This window comes from Gigantopelta aegis, unplaced genomic scaffold (assembly GCF_016097555.1).
Source record: "Gigantopelta aegis isolate Gae_Host unplaced genomic scaffold, Gae_host_genome ctg4155_pilon_pilon, whole genome shotgun sequence".
Lineage (NCBI taxonomy): Eukaryota > Metazoa > Mollusca > Gastropoda > Neomphalida > Peltospiridae > Gigantopelta > Gigantopelta aegis.
Window position 1 is genome coordinate 1 of NW_024533708.1, and position 13,973 is coordinate 13,973.

Sequence of the window (13,973 nt, forward strand, 5' to 3'; positions counted from 1 at the left end):
ATTTCCATTATCTCAATAGAATTTTGACATGTAGCTACAGTGAATGCGTTCTGTTAGTGATAAGTGGATCAGCATTAAATTGAAGTAATAAACTTGACAATATCAAGTGATTATTATGGACATACTATTATGATAGCTGTGTCACCCATCATTTCTTTGTATATCAGGATTAGCCCCAGCCTGGAGTAGGTAATTGAACTATAGGGTAGGAGTTTGTGTCACATGCTAGCATCAATGCAGTGTAACCATTGTTATCTTGAATGTTAACCATTAGCTCCAGATGATACTAGTGTTTGTACAACTTGGTCATGTCCTCCTTTGCTAGCTAACATAAGTGCTGTACTGCCTCTTCATTTTGGTAATTGATATTATCAATTAAGTCAAGTAAGAAATGAACAACTTCATCATCACCAAGGTTTGAAGCCTTTGTAATGTTTGACAAATGTAAAATTGAGTGTCTTCTTCATCTTTTCAGAATAGATTGACTATCAATAGTCAGTTTCAAAGATACCAATGAGTGATGCAAATTCTTTCTTTGACTAGCAATTTCCAAGATATAGTCTAACTTTGATTGAGGTACCGTAGAGTAACACATACTGATCATTCCTCCACATGGATATGAGTCATTCTTGATAGAACATGTGATTAACAAGTGTTTTATTAAGTTCTCCAATGTTTCTTTCCCCATTGATGATTAAGTTTGATAACTACTTCATAAGTAATTGATGTACTTCTGGATTTGGTATCAATGCTTCTTCAACTGCATTCTTGAATTTGTTAAGTGTTGTTGTTTTTTTTTTTTTTGAATTCTTCAAGATGATGTTTGTAAGTCTGCATATCCTTTAGCATCTTTTCTTGAATGAAAATTTTTCAATGATAACTTCTAACACTTCAATATCAACGTAGCTGTAATGAGGCCAAGGGTCTCAAATAGGTTGTTTATATCAGTAGTATTGGTTAGCCTTTTATTCGGAATATTCTCCAAGATAACTTGCAATGCCATTAAATGTATATGTTTCTCTTCAATTGAAGTGTTGAGAGCCTTTTTGGTATTTTCAACTAAATCTACAAATTTTTTGTACAAAGTTTCAAGTTTTTCAGCTACAGGATCATCTGGAGTGACTGTTATTTTTTGCAGTTGCCCATCTACAGTTAGTAAATCAAAATGTAAAAACTTATCATTTTGTTCAAGAAGAAAACTATAGAGAATAGCATGAATTAACATTAACTGATACAAGTAATACATTCAGTAAAGAATTTGTCTTAGTACTACATACAGTTATATAGCCCAAACTTATACACATTCAGCAAACACAATTTAAGTTAATTTTGTAGGAATGTGTTACAAGTATATTATTTTGTGTATGCCATAAAGTGAATACAGCGAAAGAGTTTGCTAAAATCTCTAGATAATCCATTGGTTAAGAAACTACTCAGTCTCAGAAAAAATACCAGCTCTGTAGAGCTACACCTCAAATAACTAGACCCATAATGTTGAATGCTTCATTTATGTAGAGTAGTTATTGAGTAATCAATTATTTATTACTTATGAATAATTAATTACCAATATTGTACTCCTCCATCACACTGCTGAACAAGTGATACCATTGTGTCACTAATAAGAGTGCACAAATCATCAACTGTAATAACTTTTAATTTGCTGTGAGGAGCTAATTTTGTCAAATAATGTGACTTTATTTTTATTACCAATTTGACTGTTTTTGTAATAGACGAAACTGCCATTCATATACTATTAAGACTTTGCCAAATAGAGTACATTGTATAATGAATGATCATTGTTTATATATACTGGTGTTTATACATAAGACTTATGTGGAAGTAATTACAAGTACTTATGTAGAATCTTATTTAGCATAAAATTGGTAGCATCACCAGGTGGTCAATGATATCTATGTAATGATGGTATCTGGAATGAAGAATATATGTTATATGTACATAAGCTACCAATACTGGTATACAATATAATCACATTACACTTAGGAAAGTACTAGTATTATAACAGCTACTCTTGACAATTATTATATTATGGCAATAGTATTGATAAGACTACAGTAATGTGAAATGTTAATTAAGAAACTATATGGCACTATACATTTTCTACAAGGTGTAGAAAAAAATCAGTTATAATATGAACTTTTCTACTAACCACTAGTTGCTATTAGATTCTCTGATAATCATCACATTATGAACATTATAGTACAAGAGTAAATCCTTCATAGATTAGAGTATATGATGTTTACATATAATATGGGTATGTATGTTTATATACATAATATAATAATATATTGAACTTTACTTTATAATAATTATAATAAAATTATAGATTATGCATCTGTGGAGTAGTGCACACTTGTCACAAAGCTAGCTTTGTTCACTATCAATAAGTTCACACCATAACAGCTATGACAAGAAAATCTATTAGAATGTTACTATACTATTGTTATTTTATTGGTTAAAATAATTTTAATAAGAGAACAATACATATTTGTGACACTTCATCTCAAAAATAAGGACTACCATCATTATATATCACTGACCTTGTTGTATAATATCCTGTTCATCACATGTAAGATCTAGTGAGATATCACATTGCTTTTTAAATCTTCCATCCAGTCTTGACACTTTTGAGCAGCTAATTCAGTAGGACCACCTTCACTGGAGAGACATTGTAAGAAAAGTTGACAATGTTCTTGTAACTTTGAATATTGCTTGCTAATCTCATTCCACTTTCAAATTCACCAATTATATTGTAAACAGTTGGAGAATCTCTGACTGATTCACTTATCAATTTTTTAGAATACATTGATGCAGAAACTCGTGATAAACATCTATTTAGTTGGTTACTTAAGTCAGAAAAATGGTTTGTCAGAATACTCTTCAACACTTTTATGAACTTCATCACTTTCTATAGCACTGGTACCTTCAATGTCACCATATACAGATTTATCACAAGAAGAAAAGTCTTGCTTCCCACCTGACCACTTCTTTCTTTTCTTGTCCTTCTGTTTGTTCTTGGTATGGAAAAGATGTTATGAGGATTGAATTTAGATGCATGAATTATCAATTCAGTTCCACTCCTTTTAATGGAGTAAGCTATATACCAGACATTTACCAAAATACTAACTGTGTCCTTCAATATATGAAATCAATAGAATATACCTTGTTATGTACTTTACTAAACAATTATACTACCATTGATAATATTTTAAAGTACTAGTATAAAATGAACTATACATAATAGATACCTTCATCTTTAACATCAAGTTCTTCTTAGCGTAGTAGCTATATCAACATCACTACAATTCTCAACAGCTGAAATGAGTTCTTCCCAAGAGGGGGAAGTACCATTTGCAATCCACCATTGTAAACCTTCTTCTAATGCAAAGTGGTAGTCTTGATCACTGCTGGCCATTGTCTTGAGTTTCTTCTCTCCTCCAATGACACACCTAGAAGAATAGTGAGTTCATTCCACTTGTTTTTAACAACAAAACCACTCTTAACAAGAACTTGTAGAGCATTGTTTGATGTTAACTCTATTAAAATAAATTGAAACATCATCCTATCAGTTATATGTTTTTTATGTTTACTGACCTGTTTTAGGTCCAGGGTTGAGTTCAATATCTCCTGATAAATGAGGAGAAGTAAGAAAAAACAAAACTAGAGAGAATATCAAAGTACCACCCCCTCATTTCCTGATGTCAATAGTGACTTTATCCATCCAGGGGTATCATGGTAGAAGGAGTCTTTTTAGTGGTATATGGTATATGATGACAATACCATAACCAATACTAGCTCTCCATTGAGAGACATCAATCATAATGACCTACAAACAATCCTTATATTAAAAGACAAATTGTTCTACATATTTTTAGTTACCTTTTGTTCCTGTCTGGTACACCACATACAATGTGATATCACACTTTATTATATACTCAACAGAAAGACTATAGACTAGTAGACAATTAAGTAGCTGTCAATGACAGAAAGATAAGAAGAAACAATAAGTAATAATAACACAATCAAAATGGCTATCAACATAGAAAGCTAGGAAACAGGAAGTTTTTATTTCTTTTACATAAGTTAGGAATTCAAGTTAACTCCATCTTTGATGGAGGGGCTCATTTAACAGCAAACTATTCTGTATCCGTTTAATCTATACATTGAAGTAATATTACTAGTTTAATTATATTGTCAATTTAATTACTAACTACAAGTCAACATAATTCTGTTACTGTATATCACTACATGTAGTTCAATATATATTATTATCACTTTATTATCCTTACAATGTACAACTTTAAAGACTATTCTATATCCATAGTATTTATATTATTATATATATGTTATGAATTTTGGTCTATATTACTAATAATGTCTATAGTTCTTTGTACTCTTAAACAATGATTAAAAGTATATCTACAACAATTGTTTATCTCAGTATATATTATAGTTATTAAGTAATGACTCTAACAAAACTATTTTATACATAATATGAAGTAAACAAAATATAACAGTTCAACTATTTCTATACTATCACTTATCATACACAGTTACATAACATTGATTGGATGTTAGTATGGATAGTTCTGTGATATTATGTATATAGTATCTGTGATAGTATAACACTATATTTTTATATATAATTATTTATGTATAGCTACGTTCTTTAGTATAAAGGAATTCTTGTGTTCATCATCTCACATTATTCAATAAAATTAATATTGGTACAGCTATACATTCATTAACATTTACAAAAACTTCATCAAAAAGTATATCTACATACAACTAGTGTATCAGTTACAGTGTCTAATACATCAGTTACTAATGATGACATATATTTCTTTAGTTTCTTTCTTATTGTCTTGTTTTGGTTTATACTTTATATATTAAGTTATATATAAAGTATACATTAAGTATATATAATATATATATAAAAATATATAACTACTATAGTATATATACTAAATATAGTACTATGTGTATATAAAGTAAGTATACCTACTTTCTTGTGCCATTAATATTCAGTTCACCTCATAATGTTAAATGAAAGTAAGATTGGTATAGTTTACATATTGATCAACATTTACAATAAATTTAGCAAAATATTATCTATATTGACCTAGTGTATCAATTACAGGTTTATATTGATCTAGTGTATCAAATTACAGTGTCTAATACAATCAGTTACTAATGATGACATGTATTTCTTTTAGCTTCTTTCTTATTGTCTTGTTTTGGTTTATCTTATTGTGTTGTTTTACACTGGTATCTTTAAATGTATGAGTAGGGTTTAAGATGTATGGAGTGAGTGAACTAAATATGGATAAGATGCTGGATAAATGTAATCTCTTTTCCTTTGTCTTATTATTGAGAGTGTACAACAACAACTGAACAACATTGTAAATTGAAGCTCTATTAAAAGAAAAGGAAGAAGAATAAAATATTGAAGAGGCAAAAACGACAAGCTTTAAGAGAAGGTCGTGATATCAAACTCCTACATTGTTCATTAGTCCACAAAGCTCAGCCTATTCATCATTATAGTTCTATTCAAATACAACCTAGTAATAAACAGGTTACTTGTCTTAGGTCTCCAGTTGTGACGTCTTTAACTCGTACCAGAACTGTACCAAAAGATTAACTGTGTCCTTCAATGAAATCACAAGACATCACATGAAGTACCTGTTATCCATTCACTAAAATATACTACATGACTATTATATATAAGATAGTATTGTATAATGAACTATACATTATACATTGTAATATATTATTTTTGTTGTTGGTAAGAGAAACATTAGAGGACAATGTATTAACTTTAAATGCAGCAAATAAACTTATTGCAGCCAAATAAAAACTTAGTTGTTTATATAACCTCACACACACACATATATAACAGTAGCATACATGAATAAACATGTAGCTTTGGCTGAATCAGTTATCAGCAATTAAGAAAATAATAATAGCAAACAATGCAGCAATATATAATAATCAGCACAGGGTATTGGCATTACAAAGGGATCTTTAAATGTAGCAGTACGGCTAAAGCTAGTGGGAGTATGGTAGAAGTTGTATGGAGTAAGTGGTATATCTGTGAGAGGGAAATTCTTTTTGTGTAAACTCTCAGTAGCATAACTTGAATCATATAATGATGGAGTCAATGGACTATTTATGGATTTGAAGTCTTTTTCATGTATTCTAGTTTGGTGGCTCTTCATTGTGTAGCTTGAGTCGTTTAAGATGGATGGAGTAAACAAAGCATTTATGGATGTCAAATCTTCTTTAGGAAATACGCTTAGTGGAGTCTTAACAGTAAAACTTGATGATGTATCTATCCCATTGATGTCATCAGTTACTAGAGATGTAAACATTGTTGTCCTTTTACCAGATGTTAGTAATGATGACTTTACTTCTGTTTCAATTTCTCCCTGTAATTGTGATGCTGTCTGACCTCCATATTTAATTAATAGCTCACTAATGGTTTCCTGTTCATTCTCATTAGCATCATCTAGAGCTGTTTTCTTGTTGACAATAATGTTAGGATTGGCATTGTTTTTCAAAAGTGTCTCTACTATCATAAAGGATTTCCCTCCATCTACTGCAAAGAACAATGGAGTCAAGCCTCGATACCTTCTTTATTAACATCAGCTCCAGCTTGTATGAGAGCATCCACTATATCAACATGTCCACATGATGAAGCTACCATGAGTGGAGTAAGACCAAGTACCAGTGGAGTATCTGGACTATCTAATGTCTTCATTGCAACTGTACCTAAATCTCCTTTAACACATGAGTCTAGTAGTTCTCTCTGATCATTAGTGAGGTGTGGAAGTTTGTTTGAGAGGAAGGTAATGAGAGTAGGGTGACCACCTAAACAAGATTCCACAACTGCTTTTTCAATCTCTTTAGTAGTAGGTTGAACTTTGTCTAAGAGCATATTAACAATGTCTCTGTTGCCACCAAAGCAGCTAATGAAAATGCTGTTGATCCACTGTGCAGGGAAAAATGAGAATCTGCTTTTGAGTTAAGTAAAATATGAGCTACTTTAAAATGTTCATAACGACAAGCAAGTGTTAGAGCAGTCCATCCATCTCATTCTGAGTATTAATGTCGGCATGTTCTTTGAGTAGTAGTTCAACAACCTGGTAATAACCATTATAACTAGATAACATTAGAGCAGTCAGTCCATCTTCATTCTGAGTATTAATGTTGGCATGTTCCTTGAGTATAGTTTAACAATCTGGTGATGACCATTTTGACTAGCTAGCATTAGAGCAGTCACTCCATCTTTTGCAACAATGTTAACATCAGCATGTTCTTTTAGTAGTAGTTCACAACATCAACGTGGCCTTTTGCACTAGCTGATATTAAAGCAGTTACTCCATTGTTGTTTTGAATATTAACAGTTGCTTTTCCCTTAAGCAATAGTTCAACAATCTGGGTATGACCATTTTGACTAGCTACCATTAGAGCAGTCACTCCATCTTTTGTAAGAATGTTAACATCAGCGTGTTCTTTTAGTAGTAGTTCAACAAGATCAATGTGGCCTTTTGCACTAGCTAACATTAAAGCAGTTACTCCATTGTTGTTTTTGAATATTAATTGTTGCTTTTCCTTTAAGCAATAGTTCAGCAATCTGGGTATGACCATTTTGACTAGCTAACATTAGAGCAGTAAAGCCATCTTCTTCTTGAACATCAAGATCTGCATTCTCTTTGAGTAGTAATTTAATAATGCGAGTTTTGACCTTCTAGACTAGCTAGGATTAGAGCTGTCACTCCATTTTTGGCAACAATGTTAACATCAGCATGTTCTTTTAGTAGAATTTCAAACAACATCAACATGGCCTTTTGCACTAGCTGACATTAAAGCAGTTACTCCATTGTTGTTTTGAATATTAACAGTTGTTTTTCCATTAAGCAATAGTTCAACAATCTGAGTATGACCATTTTCACTAGCTAACATTAGAGCAGTCACTCCATCTTTTGTAAGAGTGTTAACATCAGCGTGTTCTTTTAGTAGTAGTTCAACAACATCAACGTGGCCTTTTGCGCTAGCTAACATTAAAGCAGTTACTCCATTGTTTATTTTGAATATTAATAGTTGCTTCTTCATTAAGCAATAGTTCAACAATCTGGGTATGACCATTTTGACTAGCTAGCATTAGAGCAGTAAAGCCATCTTCTTCCTGAATATTAATTTCTGCATTCTCTTTGAGTAGTAATTCAACAACGTGAGTTTGACCTTTTAGACTAGCCAGTATTAAAGCAGTGATTCCATTTTTAGTGACAATATTAACATCTGCATGTTCTTTTAGTAGTAGTTCAACAACATCAATGTGGCCTTTTGCACTAGCTGACATTAAAGCAGTTACTCCATTGTTATTTTGAATGTTAATAGTTGCTTCTTCCATAATCAATAGTTCAACAATCTGGGTATGACCATTTTGACTAGCTAGCATTAGAGCAGTAAAGCCATTTTCTTCCTGAACGTTGATATCTACATTCTCTTTTAGTAGCATTTTAACAACGTGAGTTTGACCTTTTAGACAAGCTAGCATTAAGGCTGTCACTCCAGTTTTAGTAATAATATTAACATCTGCATGTTCTTTAAGTAGTAGTTCAACAACATGGGAACAATGACTTCCATTAGCTTGCATTTGGTTGGTTACTTCATTGTCCATACTAATAGTTTCTTTGTTATTAAGGAGTAGTTCAACAAACTTCTGATGGGTATCACAAGTTTTGTACTAACTTTTTGAAAGCATCTTCTAGCTGAGTCTTAACTTTTTCAAGTAGTAGTTGAATATGACCACTTAGACTAGCTAGCATTAAGGCAGTAACTCCATCATTGTCCTTTACATTGACATCTGCATTCTCCCTGAGTAATAATTCAACAACTGGGAAATGACAATTTAGACTAGCTAACATTAAAGCAGTTACTCCATTGTTGTTTTGAATATTAATAGTTGCTTGTTCTTTAAGCAGTAACTCAGCAATTTGGGTATGACCATTTGACTAGCTAGACATTAGAGCAGTAAAGCCATCTTCTTCCTTTATGTTGATATCTGCATGATGTTTGAGTAGTAATTCAACAACGTGAGTTTGACCTTTTAGACTAGCCAGTATTAAAGCAGTGACTCCATTTTTGGCGACAATATTAACATCTGCATGTTCTTTTAGTAGTAGTTCAACAATATCAACGTGGCCTTTTGCGCTAGCCAACATTAAAGAAGTTACTCCATTGTTATTTTGAATATTAATAGTTGCTTCAGTAAGCAATAGTTCAACAATCTGGGTATGACTATTTTGACTAGCTAGCATTAGAGCAGTAAAGCCATCTTCTTCCTGAATATTAATTTCTGCATTCTCTTTGAGTAGTAATTCAACAACGTGAGTTTGACCTTTTAGACTAGCCAGTATTAAAGCTGTCACTCCATTTTTGGCGACAATATTAACATCTGCATGTTCTTTTAGTAGTAGATCAACAATATCAATGTGGCCTTTTGCACTAGCTAACATTAAAGCAGTTACTCCATTGTTTATTTGAATATTAATTGTTGCTTCTTCATTAAGCAATAGTTCAACAATCTGGGTATGACCGTTTTGACTAGCTAGCATTAGAGCAGTAAAGCCATCTTCTTCCTGAACGTTGATATCTACATTCTCTTTTAGTAGCAGTTTAACAACGTGAGTTAGACCTTTTAGACAAGCTAGCATTAAGGCTGTCACTCCAGTTTTAGTAATAATATTAACATCTGCATGTTCTTTAAGTAGTAGTTCAACAACATGGGAATAATGACTTCCATTAGCTTGCATTTGGTTGGTTACTTCATTGTCCATACTAATAGCTTCTTTGTCTTTAAGGAGTAGTTCAACAAAATTCTGATGGGTATCACAATTTTGTACTAACGTTTTGAAAGCATCTTCTAGCTGAGTCTTAACTTTTTCAAATAGTAGTTGAATATGACCACTTAGACTAGCTAGCATTAACGCAGTAACTCCATTCATTGTCCTTTACATTGACATCTGCATTCTCCCTGAGTAATAATTCAACAACTGGGGAATGACAATTTAGACTAGCTAACATTAAAGCAGTTTGCTCCATTGTTGTTTTGAATATTAATAGTTGCTTGTTCTTTAAGCAGTAACTCAGCAATTGGGTATGACCATTTTGACTAGCTAGCATTAGAGCTGTAAAGCCATCTTCTTCCTTTATGTTGATATCTGCATGATGTTTGAGTAGTATTCAACAACGTTAGTTTGACCTTTAGACTAGCCAGTATTAAAGCAGTGACTCCCATTTTTGGCGACAATATTAACATCTGCATGTTCTTTTAGTAGTAGTTCAACAACATCAACGTGGCCTTTTGCGCTAGCTAACATTAAAGCAGTTACTCCATTGTTATTTTGAATATTAATAGTTGCTTCTTCATTAAGCAATAGTTCAACAATCTGGGTATGACCATTTTGACTAGCTAGCATTAGAGCAGTAAAGCCATCTTCTTCCTGAATATTAATTTCTGCATTCTCTTTGAGTAGCAATTCAACAACGTTATTTGACCTTTTAGACTAGCTAGCATTAAAGCTGTCAATCCGTTTTTGGTGGCAATATTAACATCTGCATGCTCTTTTAGTAGTAGCTCAACAATCCCAGTATGACCACCTAAACTAGCTAGCATTAAGGTTGTCATTCCATTTAATTTTTCAATAATAACATTAACATCTGCATGCTCCTTTAGTAGTAATTTAACAATCTGGACATGACCACTAGACTAGCTAGTGTTAGTGCTGTCATTCCATTTTTGTCGATAATATTAACGTCTGCATGCTCTCTAAGTAGCAGCTCAACAACCTTAGTATGACCATTTTCTTCTTGAATATTAACACTCTCATGCTCATTGAGTAGTAGTTCAGTAACCTGGATGAGACCATTTAAACAAGCTAGCATTAGAGCAGTCACTCCATTTTTTGCAACAATGTTAACATCTGCATTCTCTTTGAGTAGTAGTTCAACAACATCAGCATGACTTTTTGCACTAGCTAACATTAAAGCAGTTACTCCATTGTTGTTTTGAATATTAATAGTTGCCTTTCCCTTAAGCAACAGTTCAGCAATCTCAGTATGACCATTTTGACTAGCTAGCATTAGAGCAGTAAATCCATCTTCTTCCTGAATACTAATATCTAAATTCTCTTTGAGTAGCAGTTCAACAACCTGTGTATGACCATTTTGACTAGCTAGCATTAGGCTGTTGCTTTGTCATCTCTCTGCATATTGAATCTGCATGCTCTTTGAGAAGTAATTCAACAACCTGTGTATGACCATTCAAACTAGCTAGCATTAGGGCTGTTGATCCTTTTTTGCTCTGTATGTTAATATCTGCATATTCTTTAAGGAGTATTTCAGTGATTTGAAAGTGACCATTATGACTAGCTAACATTAGGGCTGTTACTTTGTCATCTCTCTGCATATTGACATCTGCATGCTCTTTGACGAGTAATTTAACAACCTGTGTATGACCATTTTGACTACCTAGCATTAGGCTGTCACTCCATCTTCTCTCTGAGCATTGATGTTCACCTGTTCTTTGAGAAGTAGTTCAACAAACCTCAGTATGACCATTGCTACTTGCTGACATTAGTGCAGTCGATCCATTTTTCGCCTGAATGCTAGCATTCACATTGTTATTAAGCAGAATTTTAACAACCTGTGTATGACCATTTTGACATGCCAGCATTAGTGCAGTCCATCCTTTTTTCTTCCAGAGTATTTACTTCTGCATTCTCTTTGAATAGCAGTTTCGACGACCTGTGTATGACCATTCATACTAGCTAGCATTAGGGCTGTTGATCCTTTTTTGCTCTGTATGTTAATATCTGCATGTTCTTTAAGGAGTATTTCAACGATTTGAAAGTGACCATTATGACTAGCTAACATCAAGGCTGTTACTTTATCATCTCTCTGCATATAACATCTGCATACTCTTTGACGAGTAATTCAACAATCTGTGTATGACCATTCAAACTAGCTAGCATTAGGGCTGTTGATCCTTTTTTGCTCTGTATGTTAATATCTGCATGTTCTTTAAGGAGTATTTCAGCAATTTGAAAGTGACCATTATGACTAGCAAGCATAAGGGCTGTTACTCCATCTTCTCTCTGAGCATTGATGTTCACCTGTTCTTGAGAAGTAGTTCAACAACATCAGTATGGACCATTGCTACTTGCTGGAAATAGTGCAGTCGATCCATTTTTTGCCTGAATGCTAGCATTCGCATTATTATTAAGCAGAATTTTAACAACCTGTGTATGGACCATTTTGACACGCCAGCATTAGTGCAGTCCATCCTTTTTCTTCCTGAGTATTTACTTCTGCATTCTCTTTGAATAGCAGTTCGACGACCTGTGTGTGACCATTCATACTAGCTAGTATTAGGGCTGTTGATCCATCTTTTCTTTGATAGTTAATATCAATCTTTCTGTTGTAGTAGTACTTGAACAATATCATAATGACCACAAAAACTTGCAATCATTAATGCATTTGAACCATTTGATTTCTGGTAAATTTGGATCAGCACCATGCTGTATGAGAGTATTGACTATTGTAAGATTGTTATGTTCACTTGCTCTCATAAGTGCTGTCCATCCATCATTATCTTGTATGTTAACATTAGCTCCAGCTGATACTAGAGTTTGTACAACTTGTTCATGTCCACCTTCACTAGCTATCATAAGTGCTGTTCTGCTTTCTTCATTGCAGTGGTCTATATCACCTCCTAACTTGAGGAGAAATTGCACAGCTTCGTCATGACCAAATTTGGAAGCTTCAAGAAGAGCTGACTCAAATGTAAAGTTCATATTCTCATCTTCTTCTAGGATAGGTTCACCATTAATTGTTAGACCAAAGATACCAATGAGACGCATAAACTGTAGCTTGCCTTGAGCATAAGCTATGAGACAATCAGCTTTTGACTCATGTACAAAATATTTAATACGTACTGAGCCTGTATAAATTTCAATATGTTTTAGAATTGATTGCTTTGACTTGTGAGGTAGTAAATGTCTTAGTAGTAGATAGAGCCCCTCGATATGGAGCCATTCCATGGATTTTGCAACTTAATGCCAATTTGAGGCATGCTTCCTAGATCCTTTTGATAGGAAAGCATACTTTTTCAAGATCATCTTTGAGTTGTTTAACTGTAGATGAGGAGCGAAGTTCCATAGCTTTACTTTTATGCTCACTAAGTCTGCTGTCAAGGCTCTTGTTTTCGTCGTCCACATCATTGAGAAATGTTTTGCTCATATCCACAATCAAGACACAGTCTAAAAAGTCAAAATAAGGGGTGCAGTTTCTTGAAAAGTTCATCTAAATCATCTACGTCATTTAGTTTTCCTGCTTCCCAGTTCATTTGATATTCAATCCATCTGCGAAAGCGCACCAATGCTAGCTGTTGATGTTGTAGCTTATGGTCAAGTGCTGATCTAACATCCATCATTAATGTACTGAAATCTCTGCGAAGATTCTCTAATTTTTCTTGAATTTCGTCATTCTCTTCGTTTTGGAGACTAATGGGAATTACCAACTGTGCAGATGTTTTTGTTGAGTAGTAGGAAACTACATGAAGTAACATAAAATCAAACATCTACAATTATTTGAGGTTGAAGAGTACTGCATGCACATATCTGAAATACTTGGAATGAAATGCTATACTTTGATGTAAAATTAATGCTGAAACTAGATCTCACATATTTCCCAGTTACCACACCCTATATATGCATGCACAGGGTGCACCTATATGTTTGACTATGCACACTACTTATAAGAACCATACAGTTTGGTATCCATGCACTAATGATCAACTTACTTTGGTTAATATCAGATAGTCCCGAATGATTCATGCTTATTTCTTGAGCAGCATAGCTTAGAGGAAGACCATTGTTTCACAAGGAGGA

General features: G+C 33.3%; 1 protein-coding gene across 1 annotated transcript; it reads right to left on the reverse strand.

The window, feature by feature from the left end:
• Positions 1–222: 222 nt before the first annotated feature.
• LOC121392597 (ankyrin-3-like) lies at positions 223–11,265 on the reverse strand (the record flags this gene model as incomplete). The annotated part of the gene is given in 10 exon segments (XM_041523742.1): positions 223–268; positions 270–325; positions 3,367–3,467; positions 7,099–7,238; positions 7,354–7,602; positions 7,604–7,765; positions 8,150–8,503; positions 9,336–9,532; positions 10,582–10,791; positions 10,794–11,265. Coding segments are annotated over 10 exon segments (1,987 nt in total), but the record flags the coding sequence as incomplete, so codon positions are not given.
• Positions 11,266–13,973: the final 2,708 nt, after the last annotated feature.